Source organism: Mytilus edulis, chromosome 1 (assembly GCF_963676685.1).
Source record: "Mytilus edulis chromosome 1, xbMytEdul2.2, whole genome shotgun sequence".
Classification (NCBI taxonomy): Eukaryota; Metazoa; Mollusca; class Bivalvia; order Mytilida; family Mytilidae; genus Mytilus; species Mytilus edulis.
In genome coordinates, this window is record NC_092344.1 from 39,264,570 (window position 1) to 39,290,055 (window position 25,486).

The 25,486-nt window shown below is 33.1% G+C and overlaps 1 protein-coding gene across 5 annotated transcripts in view; it reads left to right on the forward strand.

The window, feature by feature from the left end:
* Positions 1 to 13,387: 13,387 nt before the first annotated feature.
* LOC139482390 (traB domain-containing protein-like) overlaps positions 13,388 to 25,486 on the forward strand; it is a 19,888-nt gene continuing 7,789 nt past the window's right edge. The window contains exons 1-6 of one of the 5 annotated variants that reach the window (XM_071266308.1): positions 13,388 to 13,455; positions 19,389 to 19,541; positions 20,313 to 20,545; positions 21,899 to 22,039; positions 22,726 to 22,836; positions 23,525 to 23,664. In XM_071266308.1, the coding sequence (XP_071122409.1) occupies positions 19,394 to 19,541; positions 20,313 to 20,545; positions 21,899 to 22,039; positions 22,726 to 22,836; positions 23,525 to 23,664 (773 nt within the window). In that variant the 5' untranslated portion in view covers positions 13,388 to 13,455; positions 19,389 to 19,393. Of the gene's footprint in view, positions 13,456 to 13,476; positions 13,576 to 19,388; positions 19,542 to 20,312; positions 20,546 to 21,898; positions 22,040 to 22,725; positions 22,837 to 23,524; positions 23,665 to 25,486 lie in introns of those variants that run through there. The other 4 variants (XM_071266285.1, XM_071266296.1, XM_071266304.1 and 1 more) reach the window with 4 other exon arrangements.

Consider the following 25,486-nt stretch of genomic DNA (forward strand, 5'->3'; position numbering starts at 1 on the left):
AGGGGTTGTTCTGATCTCGAAAAATACGCGGCCTCCTCTCTTTCCTCACTTCTTGTTCTAGTACAGCCATAGTTGCTAAAAATGACGCGTATTATTTCCCGTTTTAGTAAAGTTTCCGATTTACAACTGCTTAAACCCAGTCGGAAATTTACGACCAATATTTCTCGTAAGTCGTAAATCGTAAATATATGTGAAACGGTCGCATATCGTTAAGATGGTCGTACGACATATTTCACGATTTACGACCTTTTGTGAAACGGTGGCCTGGTTCTTGAGTTTCATGTGGACTTCTTCATACATCTTTGTAACAGGTCTACCCAGTGGTTGAACGCTCAATATGGGAAAGTTTATATCCACTGACTTTTATGTTCTATAATTTCAACTTTTTGTATTGTGACATTAAATATCATAATTGCGTTCTAATCTTTTTGCTTATTTAAAAGACTATGTACCATTATTTCAACATATTGATGCATTCAATAAACTAAAACACATTCTACCATCCCTGAGCTTGTTTGTCATATTGTAGTCTTCATTAAGCAGTCTTTAGAACTGAGGGAATCAGAAACATGTCAGAAAAGCTTATGATGGTGTTTTTTACATACATTTATAATTGAACTTTAATATGTTCTATTATTCTATATATTGTATTGTATTACATTGAACTGCATTGAATTATATAAAATTATTGTTTGATTGTATTGCTTGACCTTTATGAGTGCAATTTTTTTGGCATTGAGAAGGACAAATCTTCCACTATCGTGGTGTGATATGTTGCCATGAACTTATCAAACTTGACAGTCATTGGTGATATGCATCTCTCAATGGCGGACATTCCTATAAGGTCAATCTTAGTGATTCATCGACTGTGGTGCTTAACTTTTTTCTTTTTCACTTTCTTTACCACAAAAGATACCTACTTCAAATTCAACAGTAGTTAGTGATTGCTCTCTCAGTAGTGGACATTGACTGTGGTGCTAGACCTTATTTCCTATTCACTTTCTTTACGACATTAGATACCTTCTTTGTGTTTTTCATCTAACCTGATTTTCGTTGTCCGATATAACGAATATAGTTCCCTTTGTTTATAGTGTATTTTGTTTTATTTTCTTTTTCCCTTTCTCATACATTTCTTAGTTTTTCTGGGGTGGAAATGAAAGAAGAGAGCTGAAATAAACTTTTTGATGTTTCATTTTAACTGATTTTGATTTGGAAAGAGTGATTAGGCTAGGTGCAAAAAAGGTAATATTTACACTTTTCGGAACATCTCTGGACTTACTTATAAGGGTATGGATGTGTATCGGCCAAATTATCATGATAATGGTAGAATTATGTCTTACAGGAAATGTAACTGATTTCTCAATTTCAATATTTATTGAAACATGAAGTCTTTTAAAAACTTATTATTTAACTATAATATATATTTTATATAATGATGCTTCATTTTTTTCAATATAATATTCTATCTTTTTTCAAATTATGAATTAAAGTTTCTTACTGCAGGAATGCTAACATAGCTAATACAATTTCTCCACATCCAATAGAAATGAGAAAGGGATATCGGCTGCTCTGCATGTTCTTCCAAATCATCCTTGTACATTAATGAGAAAGGAATATCGTCTGCTCTGCATGTTCTTCCATATTATCCTTGTACATTAATGAGAAAGGGATATCGTCTACTCTGCATGTTCTTCCGTTTTATCCTTGTACATTGATGAGAAAGGGATATCGTATTCTCTGCATGTTCTTCCATACTATCCTTGTACATTAATGAGAAAGGGATATCGTCTGATCTGCATGTTCTTCCATATCATCCTTGTACATTAATGAGAAAGGGATATCGCCTGATCTGCATGTTCTTCCATATCATCCTTGTACATTAATGAGAAAGGGATATCGCCTGATCTGCATGTTCTTCCATATCATCCTTGTACATTAATGAGAAAGGGATATCGTCTGCTCTGCATGTTCTTCCATATTATCCTTGTACATTAACGAGAAAGGGATATCGGCTGCTCTGCATGTTCTTCCATATCATCCTTGTACATTTCATACAGAGATGCGTTTGTTAGACAAGGATGCAGGTGCAGTTTTGTCTTATCAGGTTGTTTCTCTGCAAATTTATTTGCATATTCATGCAGCCAAATGGTTGCTGTCTGAGTTGCCGACATCTGTTGATGTTTTATTTTACCTTACCATCCAATAACTTTTTCACCAACTAAATCCATTTAGATGTCTGTTTGTTTCTTCTCATCCTTAAATTTGTACCAATGCACAATCTTCTTGTGTTGCTTGATCCTGTATGCAGATGAAACTTTATATGGGCACCATCTACACGTTACCCTGTTCTCATTATAATCATATCGTACATACCATTTTAAACGTTTTCCCAATGCTTCATGTAGGTGTTACAAGTCAAAATGTGGTAAAGAAAGATGTGATTTTTTCCTCGAGATATTTTAATATCGATTATTTTATAAAATTTTGCATCAACATTTATCTATATATCTTTAATACCCTAAATTTTAACTTTAAAAACCAAATTCATTCCATGAAAGGGTTTACACCTTGGTAGGAGAAAGTTAAATAACAAAAATACCAAACTACAAGTCCCTTATTAAATAGCGATATTGTAAACCGATATTCTATTGTTTAAAGTAAAATGGAAATCCGTGATGCTAATGATAGTGTTCAAAACACGACTCTGCATAAACGAATGTTGCAGTTCGAGCAGCCATCGTTTCTTTTACCCAACGTTTATTGCACCATTAGCATCTTGTGTTCGTCCTTTTCAAACGAACACTAACATGATTATTGTTTGGTTGTTGATTTACAGTTTTCGTGTTTCCTTTTAGTGAAATTCCCAAATAGTTACTTGGCAATCTCGATGCAGTTATCCACCAACGAAATTTCCTTGGTAGATAAATAAAGGCAACAGTAGTATACCGCTGTTCGAAATTCATAAATCGATTGAGAAAAAAACAAATCCGGGTTACAAACTAAAACTGAGGGAAACGTATCAAATATAAGAGAACTACGACACAACAGAAACACAACGTTTACATGTAACACACACAGAAACGAACTATAATATAACAATGGCCATTTTCCTGACTTGGTACAGGACATTTAAATACAAAAATGGTGGGTTGAAGCTGGTTTTGGGGCATGCCAAACCTCCCGCTTATATGGCAATGTTAATTATAACATTAAAAAAGAGTGACGAAAGATACCAAAGGGACAGTCAAACTCAGAAATCTAAAATAAACTCACAATGCCATGGCTAAAAATGAAAAGACAAACAGACAAACAATAGTACACATGCCACTTTTAAATGGCAATATTACATGAAAGGATTACAATACAAATAAATGGGAGAACATATAGGACAGAGAAACACACAAATAACCAGCAGATTCGTTCATAACAATAAATGCATTAGTGATGCATAATTTATGATGAAAAAAGAAATGTTTCTTCCATTTATTTGCTGATCTGCATAGATGTGCTCTCGCTGTTGCACAGAGCTGATTCTTTCTGTCTACACCTTCCATGTAATTGAAATAGCCTTCAACTGGATGTTATCTATTAATTTCAATTCTTTTTTTTGTTGTCTTCAAATGGTGGAGCTTTCACTTGATGGATTGCAGTTGGTAGATAGAAAATTCACTTGAAGAAAAGTTTGTTAATTTCTCATCAATTCTTAATTGTCGTTCTTCATTTATAACTGACATCGATACCTTTAACATTGAGCAAGAAAGCAGCGTATAAATCTGTCAATTTTTTTCTTCTTCAGATTTCACAAATAAATATCTGTTTTATTAAAGAAAAACATAAGTATTACATGTTTTAAAAAAAGTAAGATTAAAATTAAATTCATCATTTTTAAATCATTGTTTTATTGTTAACTTTTCCTCTTATGTCACTTTAATATTTACATATTATTTTCTGTTTACTTACTTTCTTATCGTGTCACACAGTAGCTACTGAATTGCAATTCTAGATGGCAATACTCTCCCTCGAGTCATCCTTGGAGGATCTGTTATGTCTTCTGGTAGACCAAATTCTAAGCCTTTAATGGTTTCAAGTCGATGAAACTGATTCATTTGAAACATCTCAATAGTGGCACTGATATAAAAAGTAAATTAACCAATTCCAAGGAAAATTCGAAACGGAAAGTTCTTATCAAATGGCAGTCAAGGTCTCAAACACATCACATAAAAGGAAAACAACTGTCATATTTCTGACTTGGAAAACAATATAGCATATGGGCATAGCACAAATGACAGATAAAAATACACTTATTGACCATAGCCCAATGACGGGATGTATAAGTACCAAGTCACAGCAAAATGAACATAACAGTTAAGGTAATATTTACAAAGACAAGTAAATGATTGAACTCTATTACTGTATGCTAACATTCCCAGGAAAATTTTAAAATTGTTTGTACGCACATTGAATAACAAATTTATATGACGTATAAAATTTTCTGACGTCAGACACTCAAATCAATAAATGTGTTCGTAGATAGTAGATGTTTTTGTGTTCTGTTAAATTGTTCCTTTTAAAATTGTTAAACGATGATGATTGATGTACCCATGTTTTGACTATTGTATTTATTGTGTCTGTTTATTTAACGCATCAATGTAAAAATATCGGAAATTGATGAGACTGTCATTAAAGTGAGAGGGTTAGCGCTATAGAACCAGGTTTAATCCACCATTTTCTACATTTGAAAATGCCTGTACCAAGTCAGGAATATGACAGTTCTTGTCCATTCGTTTTTGATGCGTTTTGTTATTTGATTTTGCCACGTGATTATGGACTTTCCCAATTGATCTTCCTCTAAGTTCAGTATTTTTGTGATTTTACTTTTTACACGTAATAAAGATGATAAACAACGTCAGTACCTACAAACATATATTATTTGTGAAGTTGATACGGAATATTTACAAACTAGGTCTTAGTATAAGGAATAACACCAAAACATGGACTAAACAGTTAAGGTAATAATTCATAAAGACCAATAAAAGAAAACTGTACCACGTAATGAAGATGAAAAACAACCTGGAAATATACTTAAAAACCATCCTGTATTATTTGTGAAGTTGATGCGGAATATTTACCAACAAGGTATTATATTCCGATGACACAATAACGGGATGTATAAGTACCGGGTCACGTCAAAGTGCTATTACCATAAATGAACTGAACAGTAAATGTAATGATTCATGATGACAAACACAAGAATACTATAAGACGTTATTAAGATGATAAACAACGCAAGTAGCTGGAATCTAAACTTAAGACCAACAAGTATAATTGGTGAATATTTATCAACAAGTTCTTAGAGATATTGGTTCATCAAAATAAAATAGACTTTATGTTTACAAAAACCTCAACTATATCATCTATAACTCAAGAGATTTGTAACTAATAAACTCCATTTCATCTACTTGTTCTATTCAAAATTTAGTTGATACTTATTTTTTAATAAAACAAAATGTGGTACGATTGCCAATGAAAACTCTCCACCAATTCTCCACAAGAGACCAAATGACACAAAAACTAACAATTAAGCCCGCTTATCATTGATTATCATTGATTTTCCATTTATTATTGATCAGTTTTGACACTGGAATTATGATTGCTACAACACTTACAATATTGGTCAATATTATGTCTATCTTAATTCAACTATTTTACATTTTCAAGGTGTAATTGATGTACAAAAAAAGATTCTAAAACGATATTCAAACTCAAAAGTCAAAATTTAAGTAATAAAATACAACAAGATAAAAAGACATTCCGACATCCAATAGAAAAAAAAACCCACTAAGGGTTGTATTTAAGTGTGTACAAATACAAAGGTTATCTGGCGTGTACTGTTGAATTGTATTTAAATTTGTACAAATAAAAAATTACCTGGCGTTAACTGTAAAATTGGAATTATTGCTTTATATTTAAATTTTGGATGTAACTCGTCTTCGTCGATTTGTTTATCAGCCCATATACACAATTTTGTCATGTGACCGTGACGTCAATAACGTTTTTTCATGGTTTACGCCGGTTTAAAATGGAATTTATAATTAAATTATAAGAAATAACTGTAATATTTTTTCTGTCTATTCTATTAAAATAACATAAAATGTATTGAACACTTAAGACAAATTCAACCAAACTTGTCCACAATCATCATTGCATGGGGTATCTAGTTTAAAAATTGTGTCCGATGACCCCGCCCGCGAACCAAGATGAACGACATGGCTCAAAATATTATATATGGTATAATGCTGGTTTTGGCTTATATCTCTGAAACCAAATCATTTAGAGCGAATATGACATGATAAAATTGTTCTTTAGGTCAATTTCTATCTGCCCTGAAATTTTCAGACTATTCAGGCAATCAGTTGTTGTTTTTTTCGTTATTATCTTGAATATTATAGATAGAGATAAACTGTAAACAGCATAGTAAGACCTGAAAATAAGTCAATATGACCAAAACGGTCAATTGACCCCTTATGGAGATGTTGCCCTTTTTAGTAAATTTTTAACAATTTTCATAAATTTTGTAAATTTTTACAAATTATTTTCCAATGTCACTACTGGGCCAAGTTTGTTATAGAGATAATTTTAAGATGCCACTGCTGGTGGACGTTTCGTCCCCGAGGGTATCACCAGCCCAGTAGTCAACACTTCGGTGTTGACATGAATATCAATAATGTTGTCATTTTTATAAATTTCCTGTCTAAAAAACTTTGAATTTTTCGAAAAACTAAGGATTTTCTTATCCCAGGCATAGATTACCTTAGCCGTATTTGGCACAACTTTTGGGAATTTTGGATCCTCAATGCTCTTCAACTTTGTACTAGTTTGGCTTTATAAATATTTTGATATGAGCGTCACTGATGAGTCTTATGAAGACGAAACGCGCGTCTGGCGTACTAAATTATAATCCTGGTACCTTTGATAACTAATTAAGCAGCAAGAATGTTCAGTTAAGAAAGATCTACAAACACTTCATCATCACCAAAACATAAATTTGTCATGAATCCATCTGTCCTTTGTTTAATATTCACATAGACCAAGGTGAGCGACACATGCTCTTTAGAGCCTCTAGTTAAATAAACATCTCTCTAAACGCACCAACAGTAAGACAGATGCTTTCTTAGAGCAAGAACATTTCAAATCATATTTGGTCAATCTATGTTTAATGCAATACTGTCATATTGAAGTTCTATTTATATGTTGGTCGTCAAAAACTTAAGCATGACAGTGTCCCTTTTTCAACTGATTAGAGACATATCTCATAATGCTACGAAATTTTTAGGAACCACAAAATCGGGACAATAATATTTTAATGACTCTTTAATATTCTCGCCATCACGCCTACAGGCGGGATTGAGGGTTAAAGGGTTAAGTTGAGAAATAACATTGACTTGGTGTTCGTCAGTTTTAGAAATAAAGTTAGACAGAATGGGGTTAAAAAAAACCCCAACAACATATTGTTTAAAATTATAATTCAAGATGATAAACAATCATTTCATCCAGAAATGGTCAGCCTGAGTAGAAAAATCGTTGTCTGAAGTGAAAACTATGTCTTAAACTGACACAGAGTACTGTTAAGGTATTCAGGAATTAAATATGAGATGTGATTTTCAAACACACTTTATATGTTTTGTGATGTAAGAACAGTATTGGACAACATTACAAGGAGCAGTATACGCCAAGCTGATATTACAAGCCTATATTCAAACAACCAATATACAGCAATAGCGTTGGCGGCAGCCGGAACAAATAGAGTCAAATCGTGGCTACAGATATTGACATGGTTTTGTATCAAGAAGATGTTTACAAGTATTAACATGGCATTAGTTGGACTTAAAACGACCAAATTAAATCTCTTAAAAAGTCACCTCCTCTTCCTGAGTTTTCGCTATTAAATATAATTAAAGTAAACATTTATACTTTCAAAGACTAAATCAAAATAAGTATTTGCCTCTTATTATTGGGGGTAATGGTTACATAGGCCTTAATGATTATAATGTGCAACATAGAAAGAGAGGAAGACACAGAAGCAGGAAGAAGACTATGCGAAAGTAAACATTTTGAATAGATAAATATCGCACGCGAGGAGATGAAAGCCATGATGTTAACAGGTATAAAAATGGCATTAGTTTGATTTAAAATAATCAAAGAAACTTCTTAAATAGTGACCTCTCCTCTTCTTGGCCTCTCGAGAAGAAGAAAAAGAGTAAACATTTCTACTGCCAAAGACTCAATCAAAATAAGTATTTTCCTCTAACTATTCTGAGCAATGATTAATAGGTCGCAATTATTATAATGTGCAACCGTATACAACAGTAAAATACAGGTCTAGTGGTCGTTAAACTATTTTAGTTAGTAGGTAGTAGATAAAATTGAGAATAATAGAACAAAAGACAGCAGAAGGTCACCAATATAGGTCTTCAATGAAGCGAGAAACCTCCGCACCCGGAGGCGTCGGACCTTCAGCTGGCCCCTAAACAAATATATACTAGTTCAGTGATAATGGACGGCATACTAAACTCCTAATTATACACAAGAAACTTAAATTAAAAATCATACAAGACTAACAAAGGCCAGAGGCTCCTGAATTGGGACAGGCGCAAAAATGCGGCTGGGGTTAAACATGTTAAAATGAGACTGATTAATTTAATTATTTACTACAAAAATCAGAATATAATAATGTTATAAATACAGGCATATGATAAACTGAGACCAATCAATGTCAGGACAACATCGCATTTCTGCTTATACATTTTTATAAATTTCCTGTTACAAAACTTTGAATTTTTCGAAAAACAAAGGATTTTCTTATCCCAGGGATAGATCACCTTAGCCGTATTTGGTACAACTTTTTGAAATTTTGGGTCCGCAATGCTCTTCATTTTTGTACTTGTTTGGCTTTATAACTATTTTGATCTGAGCGTCACTGGTAAGTTTTATGCAGACGAAACGCGCGTCTGGCGTTTTAAATTATAATCCTGGTACCTTTGATAAATATTTACACCACTGGGTCGATGCCACTAGTACTGCTGGTGGAATTTCGTTCCCGAGGGTATCACCAGCACAGTAGTCAGCACTTCGGTGTTGACATGAATATCAATTAGATGGTCATTTTTATTTCCTGTTACAAAACTGAATTTTTCGAAAAACTAAGGATTTTCTTATCCCAGGGATAGATCACCTTAGCCGTATTTGGCACAACTTTTTGGAATTTCGGGTCCTCAATGCTCTTTTTTTTGTACTTGTTTGGCTTTATAAATATTTTGATCTGAGCGTCGCAATCTCATTAAAATCCGATGTTCTGATACGATACCCTCCACATTAATCCGATGTATCAGAACATCGGATTTTAATGAGATTGTGAGCGTCGCTGATGAGTCTTATGAAGACGAAACGCGTCTGGCGTATTAAATTATAATCCTGGTACCTTTGATAACTATTAGAATTCAAAAGTACATATAATGTTATTGCTACATACCAAGTTTCAAGAGTGTATGTTTAGTAATGTCAGAGGAGTTGCTATGACAAACTATTTGCAACGGATGGGCAGATGGACTGACAGACAGAATGAGTGACCTGACTTCTAGACCTGCTGTCTTCTTCGGCAACACAGTTTGAAATGTAGATGCAGGAGATTGTTACAAAATAAAAGTTTCATAATATTAGCACATCTAATTCATTTTCAACTTACTATACTTTACAAAACTCTGTCAGAGTAGTTTCAGAGGGGTTGTGGTCACAACATCTGTGATAGGGAATTCAATGTCTCCCTACAAAGTACATTTATAAGCATTTCTACAATTCGATGGAAGATTCTTACATGAAGAGTAATACTCTACAATAGTTTATGAACAATTTATATTATCTTTTTTTTTAATATATATTTTTTATATGTCTGTCTTTTGACTGTTTTTTTTCCCTTAATGTTCTAGTCTGAATGTTTTATTGTTAAATAGTTTTCCTTATTTTTAAAGATGTATATTTTATTTAATCCAACCTTTATTTAATGATATGCATTTGGTTAATTTGCACCACACTGATGGCAGTATATCATATCACTTATTAAAATCTCCATCAATGTTCTCTTTTTATATTTGTTAATTGTTGTTTATTTTGTTTTTATAATTTTATGTTTTTTTTTGTTATTATTTATTTTTTATTCGTGTATATTTTTTTCAACCTTTTTAAACTCATTACATGATTGTTCTATAAACATAATATTAATGTTTAGACTTGAAATTGTATTTCCATTGTTGTTACTCGTTTGTTCCTCAATTAATCTTTTTTTTATTTTGTTGTAATTAAATTTGTATAGCCTATTTTCTACATTCATACATATGCCATAAAAATATTGCAGTCCTATCAGTGCTGAAAACTAAAAAAGTAGAAGTCCTATATGTGTGTCCTACTGCATTTCGCACTGGTCCCAACCCCCCAATAAATACTGACCGGTCCCTTATTGTGCTACTCTTTATAAGATAAGATAAGAAAACTTTATTTTGATTCGGCATAAGTTAGAATATACAACACAAGCTCTAAGGAGCTTTTGACCGAATATAAAAAAAAAACATATACATAACATAAAAACAGTATAATTTGACATATAAAAACAACATGTAATACAAAGTTTAATCTCACATACATAGCATGCTATAAAAATGTGCAACAAATTTAGAATGAAAGTAAGACATGCTATAAAACAGATGTGGTATGATTCCCAATGAGACAACTCTCCACAAGAGACCAAAATGACACAGAAATTAACAACTATAGGTCACCGTACGGCCTTCAACAATGAGCAAAGCCATACCGCATAGTCGGCTATAAAAGGCTCTGATATGACAATGTTAAACAATTCAAACGAGAAAACTAACGGCCTTATTTATATAAAAAATGAACACAAAACAAATATGTAACACATAAACAAACGACAACAACTGAATTACAGACTCCTGACTTGGGACAGGCACATGCATACATAATGTGGCGGGGTTAAACATGTTAGCGGGATCCCAACCCTCTCCCTAACCTGGGACAGTAATATAACAGTACAACATAAGAACGAATTTTAAAAATCAATTAAAAAAGGCTTAACTCATCAGATGGACAAACATACAAGTGGACGTGGCCGGGTACTTGTACATCCCAACAACAAAAAGACACTAGGAACAGATCTGAGAGTGCTCGCAGTTAACTGACAGGTAGTTCAAAGCCCCTAACAACTAATAAAAAAATCATGCATCTAAGACTAAATGCTTTATGCTAGATCAGAGCAACCAAAAGCAAAATACATAATAAACAGCTTAAGAGTTATCTTCAAGCAGAACAGCGACATTCCAAACCATTCCAGGACTTAACAAGACTTTTAAAATGTGAAAAACTATTTTCAGTCCTGAAATGGTGAAGGCTGTTTCATACAGTAGCAGCAGCAAATTTGATAGATTTTTTTTTACTGTTACGAGTTGACTTTACATGTGGAATTTCCAGAATATTTACATACCTGAAAGAATACTTAGATTTTTTGACAGTCACCAAATTTTGTAAGCACACAGGAGCCATATTGTTTATGATCTTAAAGGTTTCTAGAGCCATTGTTCTTAGCCATCTGATCTGCTAGGAGGGCACCTTAGCTTTAAGTAAAAGATCCTCGTAGAAGCTGGTAAAATCCTTATAAACAAAACGGAGTGCTCTTTCCTGCACCTTTTCTAGTTTTTTTGGAATTTCTCTCAGTGCAAAAATGTCATGCCAAAGGGCAAGAGTTAAAATTACTTACAATAAAAGTATGAAAAATATTAAGTTTACTAAGTCTATCCAAAACTTAGCATAAATAAAGGCAACAGTAGTATACCGCTGTTTGAAATTCATAAATCGATTGAGAAAAGAAAAAAAAATCCGGGTTACAAACTAAAACTGAGGGAAAAAATCAAATATAAGAGAACTACGACACAACAGAAATACAACATTAAAATGTAACACACAGAAACGAACTATGATAAAACAGGAGGATCCTAAACGTTTTAAAAAAATGAATTGTTGTGATGCCCTCCTAAAGATTGAGCTGATATGAACATCAAATTTTAACTGGTAGTCAATTTCAATGCCTAATACTTTTACTGTTTTTTTCACATGTAAGGTCCGAATTTTGAATATGTATAGATGTTTTTTTTCAAAGGTCTTTTTGCCAACACCCAAAACTTGAAACTTGTCGGGATTTGCTTGCATTTTGTTTATCCGGAACCACCCAATAAGTATTTTTAACTCGGATTCCAAAGTTGAAATTAATAAATCAAAATCTAGAGTACAGAAAGACAAAGTATTGTCATCTGCATAGTAATATTAACTACCATTTTTCACTAAAAGAAAAATATCATTTATAAATATGGTAAACAACAATGGCCCTAGTATAGAACCCTCAGCGTGGTACGCCTTTATGGATGTCAGCCTAACCACTCAGAACATTGTTGAATTCAACACCATATGCTGATAATTTATCTAAGCATGATATTGCAGTCAAAGAGCCCGGCTAAGAAAGATCCATTAATACCGCTGCAATGTACTTGTTTTTATCAAGAGCTCCACACCAATCTTCTAGCGCTCTGAGAAGTGTGGTCTGACATCCATTTTCCACGTCTAAATGCACACATAAAAGGATTAAATATTTTATCAAAGTATATATTCAGTTAATTGAATCAGGATCACTCTTTTTATGAAGGGGCCTCTAGGGCTTCCAGGGGCGGATCCAGCCATTTTGAAAAGGGGTGTCCCACCCCAGGACAAAAAAATAGGGGGTTCCAACTATATGTCCCCATTCAAATACATTGATCGTTAAAAAGGGGGGTTCCAACCCCAGGAACCCTCCCCCTGGATCCGCCACTGGCTTCTTTAAGTTTGTCAGGGAAACATTTATTTTCAATTGACAAAACAAGAGTTGACAGCTCTGGAAACAGTATACCTAACAATATATATGTTCCTGAACAGCTGTGGTGCATTATAACAATGGCATAAGATTAATTTACAATTTTTTACTATTTTTGCTGGAATACCATCAGCTCCTGTAGCCTTCCTGATGTTATCTTATTCAAGATTTTATCGACATTTTCGTTAGATACTTTCTTAAATTCAAAATTAGAAACATGCTTTCTGTTATTCAAAATGTCTTTTATACTTGTGCGATTTGAGGGGTCATATAATTACCACTCTTTACAAAGAGCTGAACGGGCAAAAGAACAAATTGCTGGCGCCGGTGAATTAACTATTGTTATAGAAATATGGTTTTTTGTTCCGGCTTAAACAAATATATTTTAATTAGAGACGAGCAGAGATAATTAGTAGCATATTTTTCTTTTCTATCGTTTTTTTTTGCATATAGACTACGTTGTACGGAAAAGCGCCCGAAGTAGACAGGTATGTTACTTTTATAAATGTGTGAAACGTCATAAATTAGACGTACACAACCGGAAGTATACGTGATGGAAGAAGACCTCGAAAGAAAAAGTAAAATATCCACAAATATTGCAAATTCTGGTAGATATGCAGTGACACGACATTGAAAATGATTGAGCGCTTTCTTTGCAAACATTTCTACCCAATATAATCTTGAAGTGATCCGCAACATGCATAATTTTGTTACTAAATGTGTCCATACGTGTACTGGCTACTTTAGTCTTTAGTTTTACTGTAAAATTATGTAGTAGTTGTAGATGCACGATGGTTCCTTTTCTGTTTCATAGTCTTGTTTCTTAGTATTATGTCGGTTAGATCCCCTTTTTAAAGTTTATCCTAACTTGGGTGTTGATTGGAAGGGGACAACAGCACTTTAGACATCACCATACTCATGATACTGTACTTTTGAAGTTTGTGCCATGAACATCCTCGAGGGGGGATACCCGGATAGGACCTCTATCGGGACTCTGGGATCGGGTGTTTTTAAGCTCAGGATTTCGGGATTGACACCCCCCCCCCCCCAATTCCTTCTCAGGGTCGAAATGCCCTTTATCATAAGGCGTCAAAGGCACAGACACTTGTTTCTATCCATGGCAAGAATCGCTGTTTAAATGTTTTGAATTGCAACCCAGTTTCAGGTCGATGTTGTTTTCAAATTGATTATGGCCTGTGCACAGCTTGTCATTTGTCCAAATAATCTTTAAAGACTATTTTTATTTTTTGGCTTTGATGTCTTCCTGCTACGTCACAACGCAGAAGCCATTTTTTTGGTTGGACATTGAGACTCAATTTTGCCATCAAATTTCCAATGATGACTAGAAATCTTTGCAAATACAAAGTATAAAAATTCATATTTATGTAATTGTTTGTGCAAAACATTTCGATAATTTTCCCAAATTAATGATTAAATAAGTCATAGTTCTGCCCAAAGTAGACAATAATCTACTGCTTTTATTAAACTTTTAGCTGATTTCGTTTTTGAGAGTATAAAATTTTAAGTGTTTCACCAAATTTAGTAAAATTTGATCATGTTGATGGACCTGAATTTCTGGAATGTTTGTACATGTATTATATAAATCTGGAAATTCAGGTCCTTCAAATTTTACAGAGTTAGGTGCAAAAATGTATTTTATATTCCTAAAGTGAAGGGTCTTGAGGACTTGAGGGTTTTGCTAAACGTTTTAATAAATAAGTAAATTATCTCTCAAAGCTAAGCACTGGGTCGATGCCACCGCTGGCATAGTTTAAATTCCCTGTGGGTATCAGCAGCCTGGTAGACAGCATTATGATGTCAAGGGAAAATGTCAAAAGAAATGAATCAATTTTGAATTTTCATCCTCCTCATGTTTAATAATCGTTATTTCATTCTTATTGGTTATTGTAACCATGGTCCAACTTGTTTCACAAAGGATAGGCGAACGGCGAACGGCTAACGGCGTACGCCGTATTTTGACTCAAAACAAGTAAACCGGCATATCATCCAACATTAGGAAAATAATAATTTAGCCTTTAAATCTGCATTTTTGCATAATTACATATTTAAGGAGTTTTATTAAAACATTGACGAAAATATTCATGCTTTAATATTTTTATTATCTTAATTTAATTGTATTTAAGGTTGTCATTGCTTTGTTTTTAAAGAAATTTTCTGTTTCGTAATAGGTTTAGAGATTAATTATTATGTTTAAAAAAAAAAACGTTTTCTCTTCACCATCTAAGCATCTTCGAAGTATGAAGATAAATTGCACATAACAATAATATTTTTTCGTGTGCTGGTTGTTTTTCAGTATTTGTAACCTTTAGTTTTTCTCACTTACACTCTTTCCGCCATCTTGAAATGAAAATGCGCCGCCTTCGCCTGAGTCCTGAGATAGGCGAGGGCGGCGTAAGCCGTTATTGCGCGCGCATCCAAAATTTTGTGAAACAAGTGCACCGGGCGTTCGCCACCGGCGAAAGGCGTACGCCTTTTTCCGGAAACAAGTAGGACCCATGGTAACAGTATACATTGTGAACTGTTTATTAAGTATTAGCAGGGTGGCTGCAATAAATCATTTATAATAAATAATACTGTCAAAACAATGATTTTTTTTTGCTTGATTTTGCTTGATTATTATTTTTTTTGTCAGCTTGCATCTAAAAACTAAAACTGGTTAAAAGTTGAATAAATCTAACATAATATTAGAGTAGACACACATATTATAGGTCCAGTGCGTGAGGATGATGAGAAAGAATTATAAAGTTGTAGGAAGCATGTCATCATGGTCATTAGTTTAGTTTAAACATATTTATTTATAGTGGATTGGGAAACAAGTTTTGCAACTTATATTAATCCCTTTCCACTTTGTGGGTGCGAGTGCTGCCTTGTAGCGGCATTAGCCTGCTCTTTTTCGAAATCTACAAGGGTGTCTTTAACGTGCAAGACATATGGCTCTCTCTTAAAACGGGTCGGCCATTTATCATCACCTTCCGACGGACTATCATCGTTTCCTCAAGACCATACTCGCAAATGGTGTCAAGGGAGAGCCATTTGGTCATTGCTTACATACATGTACATGTACAAATGTTCATACTGAAAAACATTTTGTATACATATTTTTGAAGTTGATAAATACAATGTATGACTGAAAATGAAGGCAAACATGTATTAGTTTCAGGGTTGGCAAAGTATAACCCGCTCCGGAAAACCCAGGTCCAGGTTTTCCCAGCCTGGGCAATACTCCCAGAACTGAGTAATACTGGGCAATACTGGGTATTATGATATTTCAAGCTTATTAATTTCAACACATAATAGTAAAGACTTGTTGTACATGCATATATGTAGCTTCACAGGGCCTAAATTAATATATTGTATGTTTCCCCAATCCCGACCCTGCCAAGCCAGGTGTGGGTAGGTAGGTAGGGAAATAATTTTATTTTTTTCCAAAAGCTAGTCAAAAGGAACAATATCCATCAATCTGGCAAGCCTTCAAACGGGAAATGAATAAAATAATATTTAACTTAGTTATGACAATAAAATTCTATGAGTCGGACCGTTTTTGAAGGGTCGGTCGGGATTGGGGAAACAAACAATATTTTATTTTAGGCCCAGTAATGAGTATTATAGCTGAATATATACATTTTGTTCAGATAACTATCATGACTGTAGAGAGTAATTTCTAGAAAATTGAAAATTCAATTTCATTCTCTTCTTCACTAATTCTATGTACATGTAGGCAGAATACAAGATTTGCAAATTTTAGGTTACCTTGTTAATTTTCAAGCATTGTTTCAATAATCCAAACTTGTGAAAAATGCATTTTATTGCAGTGTTTAATTGAATTGTAAATTTAAATTGCTATGCAATCATATTGCTAAATAAACATTCTACATGGTCATGTCATTAAGGGGTCATCCATAATTGTCAACCATTTTCCAAAGTGTACAAAACGCACACTTGGGGGGAGGGGGTTAAAAAATCAACATTTTTACTGTACGCTTTTTTTTTATTTCCGAAATTTATTTCGTTTCCGTAGAGGAGGTCGATGTATAAAATCGAGAATTGGCTTGGGTGTGTTTCTCTTCTTATTTCTTCTTTACTATTTTCACTTGATGATATTTATTTCGATATCATAATTCTCCTCAATCCGGATTGAACTATTTTAAAAGATCAAATCATATGAAAACTAAATCTTTCAAAAATGTGAACTGAGTAAAATTATTTAAACAAAAAGTTTGCAAGCATTTCCAAGTACCCCCGATTGTCAATTTCCCTGCTTTATTATAGATCGTTATTGTTTCACTCTGTTTAATAAACAAAATCGATTGAAACACTAAATTCTTTGAATGTTTTAGATTTTGACAAGACACCATTTTGTGAAACGATTTTAAACTGGTCCTTCGATTAATTTCCTTGTGAATGCATTCCAAAATAGTAAACCAGTAAACGGGAAGTAAACTTATTCCTCTTAGTGTAAGCCTCCTTTAGTTAGGAGCACCTCCATATGAAGTTCAACCATAACTTAAAAAATATCCAATATATGTACAACTTAGGGAGCTACCATTTGATTTTTATGGGGGGGCTAGGATGAAAAATTTTGTCCTGCTTTTTTTTTTAGTTGTAATCCCTGTCCTGCCTTTTTATTTTTTACTCTATTCGGTCCTGCCTTTTTTTTTTACTAGTTTATCCTGACTTTTTTTACACAAATTGTCATCCTGCCTTTTTTTTTTACCAAGTTGCTCATCCTGCCTTTTTTTTCCCCTCAAAACTCCTGTCCTGCCTATTTTTTTCAAATTTCATCCTAGCCCCCCCATAAAAATCAAATGGTAGCTCCCTTACAGTATATATACATAAACCATAATAGTGACATGAATGGCAAATTTACAGGGACCTTTTAAATAGAAATACAGGCGGGAAATTTAAAAACTTAAAATGTTTTAAAACATTACACTTTTATTGATTGTTGTCTCGAGCTCTGAGTCCATCAACAACTGTTAGTCCATACTTTACCAATGCAATATAACCATGCATTTCCCTTTCTTAGATTCTTAGCATAATTTATGTGCCCTTTTGTTAATCTTTTGCATGCTCTAGGTGCCCTTTTTCATTGGAGTTACCATTCCCACTGTGTGATAGGGCAAACACTAATCTTTGTACTCATTTATTCTGACAAAACACAAGCATCACAGATAGATATCATCAAATAAAACAGTCAGATATGTTTTAGTTTATTTTCAATGCAAATTTCTATATTAAACTAAAATATAATAAACAGGATCTTATTTTTATTAAGAATGATTGATTCCTCTCTTGTAATCTGAAAATGGTTGATGTACACTTTTTGGGGGAGGGTGGGGGGTCTGAAAAAGTGTACGTTTTGTACACTTTGGAAAATGGTTGGCAATTATGGATGACCCCTAACACTTATAGAAATGAAAAGGCTGATTATTGTTACATGTACATGTACAATAAACAAAAGGTAGCGAATTTATGTGAAAGTCAGAGGGAATACTCCCAAATTTCTCCGAGAATTTAGGGAGGGATGTCGGAGTTTCCTGGTGTCACACCAGGAAAAAAATTGGTGTTTGGAGTTTGGGATGGCTTTCGAGAAAATTGTAGTACTTTGTACTGTATATAAACATACATGTATCTGTGTTCTAATCTGAATAATTACTTATTAATAAGGGATGTACAGATAAATTATTTAAAAGTAATTTTTTATATATTGTTCATTCTTAATATATTAGTTATATTTATTTAACAGTTTGACCAATCTAGACCTATGGGAGATTTAATAGATTTTTAGAATTATTGAGGAAGGCTTTTTCCATTAATATTTATCTAATGTGTCTTCATATACATTCGTCCCACAGTTGCTACATTTGTAGAATAATAACTTCTCAAATTTATACACTTGTTTTATAAGACTCTCAAACAAGCAAACTTTTAATTTTTAATCAAAATATTTTTATATTATTTATATTTAATATCTTAAATGTGTTGCATTTGTGTTTGATTACTCAATTTTCATTGAAGTTCAGGCCAGTTTTTTTTTTTATATTACCCAGTATTACCCAGTAAAACCCGGGTTTTCCCAGTATTTCCCACTGGGCTGGGCAATACTCATAAAACCTGGGTTTTTGCCAACCCTGATATTAGTTTTATTAAGCCCTGCTGAATGGTGGTCCCCCTATAGTGATCAGCCTGTCTTTGTGTGTCATAATGTACGTAAAACTTCTTAGGTTAAAGTTCAAGGTAAAAAAACATTGGTTTTGGAACCCCATGTCCTATGACATGTATGATAAAAATACAAACTTTCTACCACACATTATTCACAGCGTGGCCCACAGGGATCACTCCTATCTCAAATAGATCTAGTTAAATGTGGAATAAATGTACATTTTGTATTTTTTATTAGGAGATATGACTGAAAATGAAGGCCTATTAGATGGTTCAGGAGATCACAGTGTTAATGATCCACAACTGTCAGGCATTGACAGTTTAACAGACAGCACAGCGATAACAGAAAGTACAGTCATCATTGAAGGACCTGATGTGTCTGATGATGAAGGTGGGCTTATAAAGGACAGACTACAAATTAAAGTTGTATTTCTGAATTCATATAAAAAAAATATCATTAGGATTGTTATATAATTGAAAATAAACTTTAATGCATTTATTCTGAAGATTTTTGCATTGACGGTTTAATAATTACATTTAAATAACCTGGTATGATAGAGTGCAACAAGTTCCTAGTTTAAGTATGAACTATGAAGTATCGTACATATCATAAATTGCAATGACCAAAAAGTGGTAATCACACATAAAAATGTAGACATTGTAATTCAGATGGTTGGAGGTGATACATTGTAACACTCTCATTAACAACCCTGTAAGGAAGTAACTATGCCTTGTGAATTCATATATACATAAATGTATTATAATTTGTACAAAATGATAACTTGTACACAACATATATATCATTTATATGCAAAGACAAATTTCAGAGTCAATTCATCCACAATCTTCTCTATTTATTGTGAACATTTTACTATCAAATTCAGTACTGTACAACTGTTATGTGTTTGTTTTGCCTTCTTTTTTTTCTGTAGTGACTTCTTTATGTATATACATGTATAGATGAAGGAAGACATAAGTTTAAGTCAATGATTATAGTCTATAATTTCAGGGATTTGCCAAATGTCTTGTTAAAGTAAGAAGGTGTGCTATGGTTTCTCATTAGAAAAATTGATATGCAAGTGGGGGGCATCATCTGTGTACACATGGGAACATTCCTCATTTATTTAACTTATTATTTGTGAATGAAATGTAATTGTTTTAGCAGGTAACTATGACTACAGTGATGACTTTGAAGATGATGATGGAGAAGATGGCAGTAATGATGGAGAGGAAACTGACATTGAAGATAATTTAGAACAACAATTTACAGTCTGCCAAAAGGCTGACCCAGATCTTCCATCCACAGTCACTGTATTAGATACTGGTTGGGGCAGTAAAGTCTTTCTTATAGGAACTGCTCATTTTAGTGAGGAAAGCCAAAATGATGTATCTAAGGTTAGTACATTCATGAACTTAGGGACGACATCAAAAGATTGACGTAGGATAAAAAACTTTTGGTTGGGGGGGGGGGGGGGGGGTGGGGGGGCGGGCAAGATTGCTGCAAGTTTTGTTAATCTTAAATCGATTTTACATATATTCCTATTGGTCAATCAATTTTTCCCAAATTAAGTTAAGAGGGAGGGGGGGAGTGGGGGTCAGTGAAAAAGCTATGTGAATTAAGTTTTTTATCCTTCATTGAACTTTTGATGTCGTCCTTTAATTGATAATGATTGACAGTTTTTTTGCAGTAGGTTGGTGGTACACTTAAAGTACTCTGGCTACCTCCACCAATAAATACTGGCAGACATGAGGTAGCCTAGGTCATTGGAAATGGTGTTAACTACCACCAAAGTAACAAATAGTAATATCATATACTGATTTTAGTGAGTGCAGATAATTTCAGTGGAAATCATACTGTGGATCCATTATAATTCGTTGGATACTAATTTTCGATGATTTCACGGGAACAGGTCAACCAAGAAATTAAATTTTCAGCTAATTACAAATTTTCTATAGGCTTGTATGTACACCTTAGCAAAACCACAAAATTAAATATCCACGAAAACTACAAGTGTTCCGATATCAACAAAAACATACAAGTGTGCCGTTATCCACGAAAAACATACAAGTGTTCCGCTATCCACGAAAATAAATGAATCCACAGTAATGTAGCCACAAAAATAATGTTTTCTCATGTGATAAAATTTAGTTTACATGAATGCAAAAGATTCCACAGAAATCAAATCAAATTATTCATATATTGTTCTGCTTAAATAAAAAAAATGCTTAATTAAAGATAAGAAGTCATTGTTTTTTGTACATTTTGGAAAAAAAAATGGCTTGCAAAAAAACTTTGAAATTAATTTCTATTTTATTTAATTGAAAGAAAATTTGTTTTAAGTAGAAAGCATTGAAAATTAAAATTGTACTAGTTGTGAAAGCATTTGAGGAGTACAGATACATTCTGCCTGCGTTATGTTATTCGTCTGTTGTTTATAATCCTGGTACTTTTGATAACTATTTACATATTCCCAATTTCCATTCTCAATTTTACGTGTATGTTTTGAATACAAGTATTTTATTCACACATCAATTTAAAAAAAAAATGGAGTCTTGAAGGCAATAAATTGCACAAACATTAACTGACAACCATAGAAAATTAGTATCACCATCTTCAAAAAAGTGCTTCTAATGAACTGATAGTTTTCTCTTCAAACAGCCAAAACATGCTTTGTTCAATTGTAAACCAGTTTAAAAAAAAAAATCTTCCACAAAATATGTTTATAAACTGTTTTTCTTTTCTTTCAGGTGATACAGAGGGTCCAACCTAATGTAGTTATGGTAGAATTGTGTAACAGTAGAGTTAATATATTACATTTAGACGAAGAAACTTTATTGGAAGAAGCCAAAAACATTAACTTTGAAAAAATCAGATTATCCATACAGCAGGTGAGGAGTACTAGTGGTTGTCATACTTCTTGCAGACATATAACCATAGTTACATTTGGAATATCCATCTTTCTTTAATGTTTTGAAATGTATGGGCTATTTTAATTAATCCAGCATGAGATACAGGGAAATCTCAACTGTTTCTATTGATAGTTACCTAATTTTCAAAATGCCTTCCCTGGATATCATGTATATTGAGGACGGTCCTCAAAACAGTTTTAAGAAAAATCCTATTTTTTTATTTGTTTTTTCGAATCATAATATGCAGGAAAGAAGAACCACTTTTTAGTAAAATATTTTCTATGTTAAACTGACTACATTTAGATGAACATAACTAGCTGCAAAGATTCAGTTAAAAATTTTAAAGGCCTTGGTTCAGCAACATATAAATGCTTTAAATGGTCTCATTTTTCATTGCCAAATTAAGTAGTAATGTTACATAAAAAAACTTTATACATGTAATATACTTGTTGATATTTTATAATATCAGTGATATAAACTTATACCATATTTTTATGTTTTCAGCAATTGCTGTAAAATTTAATTTAATACTAGAAATTTTTTATAACTGTATATTCTAAGAGAACTAACTCTTGATTTAAACAATAATTGGGAGGGAATGGTCTTGTTGAGAAGTTAGCAGATGTGTCTTATATGTTGTGAATTAGAAATTTTTATTATTGCAGAGTGGATTAGTTCAAGGAGTAATGCATTTGTTACTGCTAAGCATGTCTGCTCATTTAACTAAAGAATTGGGAATGGCTCCTGGTGGAGAATTTAGAAGAGCTTTTAATGAAGTAAGTTTTGATTGAGGTAAAAAATGGTCTCGGATGAAATTCAAAATATTTTCATAAATGAGGTCTTTTCAAAAACTGATGTATAATACTTTAATAATATAAACATGATAAACAAATATATAACGGTGTGTGTGTGTGCTTGTTTTTGAAAAATTTCAATTTTTAATGCGAAAGATGCTAAACTTTAAACATATAGTGGAAATAGGTAGAATTTCTTTATAATATTTACCTGAAAGTTTATATAAGGTTTAAGAAATAAAAAGATGAAATTGTGCTCTTTTCATTAAATTGTTTATATAACATCTTTAACATTTGTTTAGGGATAAACTTTTTCACACAATTTGATATCATAAACTGTGATTACTTTTAAGCGCATTAAAATTTCTAGTAAAGATATTTATTATTTACAGTTGATATTCACATCTGTTTAAGGTTTAAACAATAGCATTTTGCCATAAATAACTTCTAGATAATAAAGCATTGGCGAAAGAAAACTTGGCCAAAAAATACATTGTCAGTCTTACAGCACACGATATGTTAACTTTACTTGACTTGTAATCTCTAGAGTAAGAAAATAACCGATTTAATTTGAATTTTTTGTCTACTGTATTTGGAAATGAAGAGGTAATAGCGAATAGAAATTGAAATACTTGTTTGATACTAATAACTATTGTTTTATTGACTTCAGGCTAAACTGATCCCAGGTTGTAGATTATATTTAGGAGACAGACCAATACAGATTACTCTTAAAAGGGCATTAGCTTCACTATCAGTGTGGCAGAAATTGAGATTAGCATGGTATCTTATCACATCCAAAGATCCAATCAGGTAAACACAAAAATGATAGAGTTTATGAAACAGTTAAAAGTAATAAAGTTATTTAGAAGGAGTTTATTGATGTGAAAACTGGCCTACTCACAATTTTTGGGCTTCATGTTAAGTTTGTGAATGAAAAACAGTCTTTAACCATAAAAAAATCAATAAAATAACCTTTATTACTTATAATTTCATATAAATACAATGAAAAAATTGTATTGAGATAAATAAAAAGTGCATAACACTCACAGAACTATTTTGCCTGTGTAGGAGCTCATAATTGTGACATCATCAAACAGGTCCATACATGTAATAACTTTTCCCTCCAGGCGCTCACTTGATAAGAAAAACTTAATGTTCAACATTGGAAATATATGTGGATGGTTGTCCTCTCAAATTTTTTTTATATAATCCTTAATGTTTTTTGGAAGAAATTACATTTACCAAATGTCTAACCCACTGCTGGAAATTAACTGCCTTCACAAAAAATTAGGCTCATCAAGTTGGTACAAATTTGCCAGCTTATAAAATCTAATTCCAGATGTGTCTGTTATCAACTTAGAGGAAATGTATGTTATAGATTTGAAAAATATAAATACATATACAATATAAGATATAAAATCAATTCAGTGATGAAAACATTTGTTCCTTTTCCTTTTATTTGCAAAAAAAATACCCACTGCATTTTGTGTATAGAATGATTCTATGAACAATTCTCAGGGACTGGCAAATTTTGTTCATTTTATTTTATGAACATTTGAGAATGCTTTTTTCCATTACATTTATTGCTTTCTTTTCATTTGCATTTCTGCTAGAACTAAACGAATTCAGCTACACAGTTTCTGAGGGAAAATAATTATGACAAAAGAAAGAGGGAATGGCATTAATCTGAGCAAATGACAAAAACCCCAAACAACAATAATAAAAACTCACTTAACAGCAACTTTCATTTGGCTCAGTGGCGGATCCAGTCATTTTAAAAAGGGGGGTTCCCAACCCAGAGTAAAGGTGGAGTTCCAACTATATGCTCCTATTCAAATGCATTGATCGTCCATAAAAAAAGGGGGGTTCCACCCGTGGAACCCCCCCCCCCCCCCCCCCCCCCCCCCCTGGATCCGCCACTGTGGCTTAAACTTATGGGATAAACATGTACACAGCAATTCTTTTTTTTAGCTCACCTGGCCCGAAGGGCCAAGTGAGCTTTTCTCATCACTTGGCGTCCGGCGTCCATCGTCCTGCTTCCGTCTTCGTTAACTTTTACAAAAATCTTCCCTCTGAAACTGCTGGGCCAAATTTAACCAAACATGGCCAAAATCATTATTAGGGTATGAAGTTTAAAAATTGTGTCCGGTGACCCGCCCAACCAACCAAGATGGCCACCATGGCTAAAAATAGAACATAGGGGTAAAATGCAGTTTTTGGCTTATAACTCAAAAACCAAAGCATTTAAAGCAAATCTGACATGGGGTAATATTATTATAGATATAGATAAACTGTAAACAGCAAAAATGTTCAGCTAAGTAAGATCTACAAATAAGTCAACATGACCAAATTGGTCTGTTGACCCCTTTAGGAGTTATTGCCCTTTATAGTCAATTTTTTAACCATTTTTCGTAAATCTTAGTTATCTTTTACAAAAATCTTCTCCTCTGAAACTACTAGACCAAATTAAACCAAACTTGGCCATAATCATCATTGGGGTATCTAGTTTAAAAATTTTGTCCGGTGACCCGGCCAACCAACCAAGATGGCCGCCATGGCTAAAAATAGAACATAGGGGTAAAATGCAGTTTTTGGCTTATCACTCAAAAACCAAAGCATTTTCTGACATGTG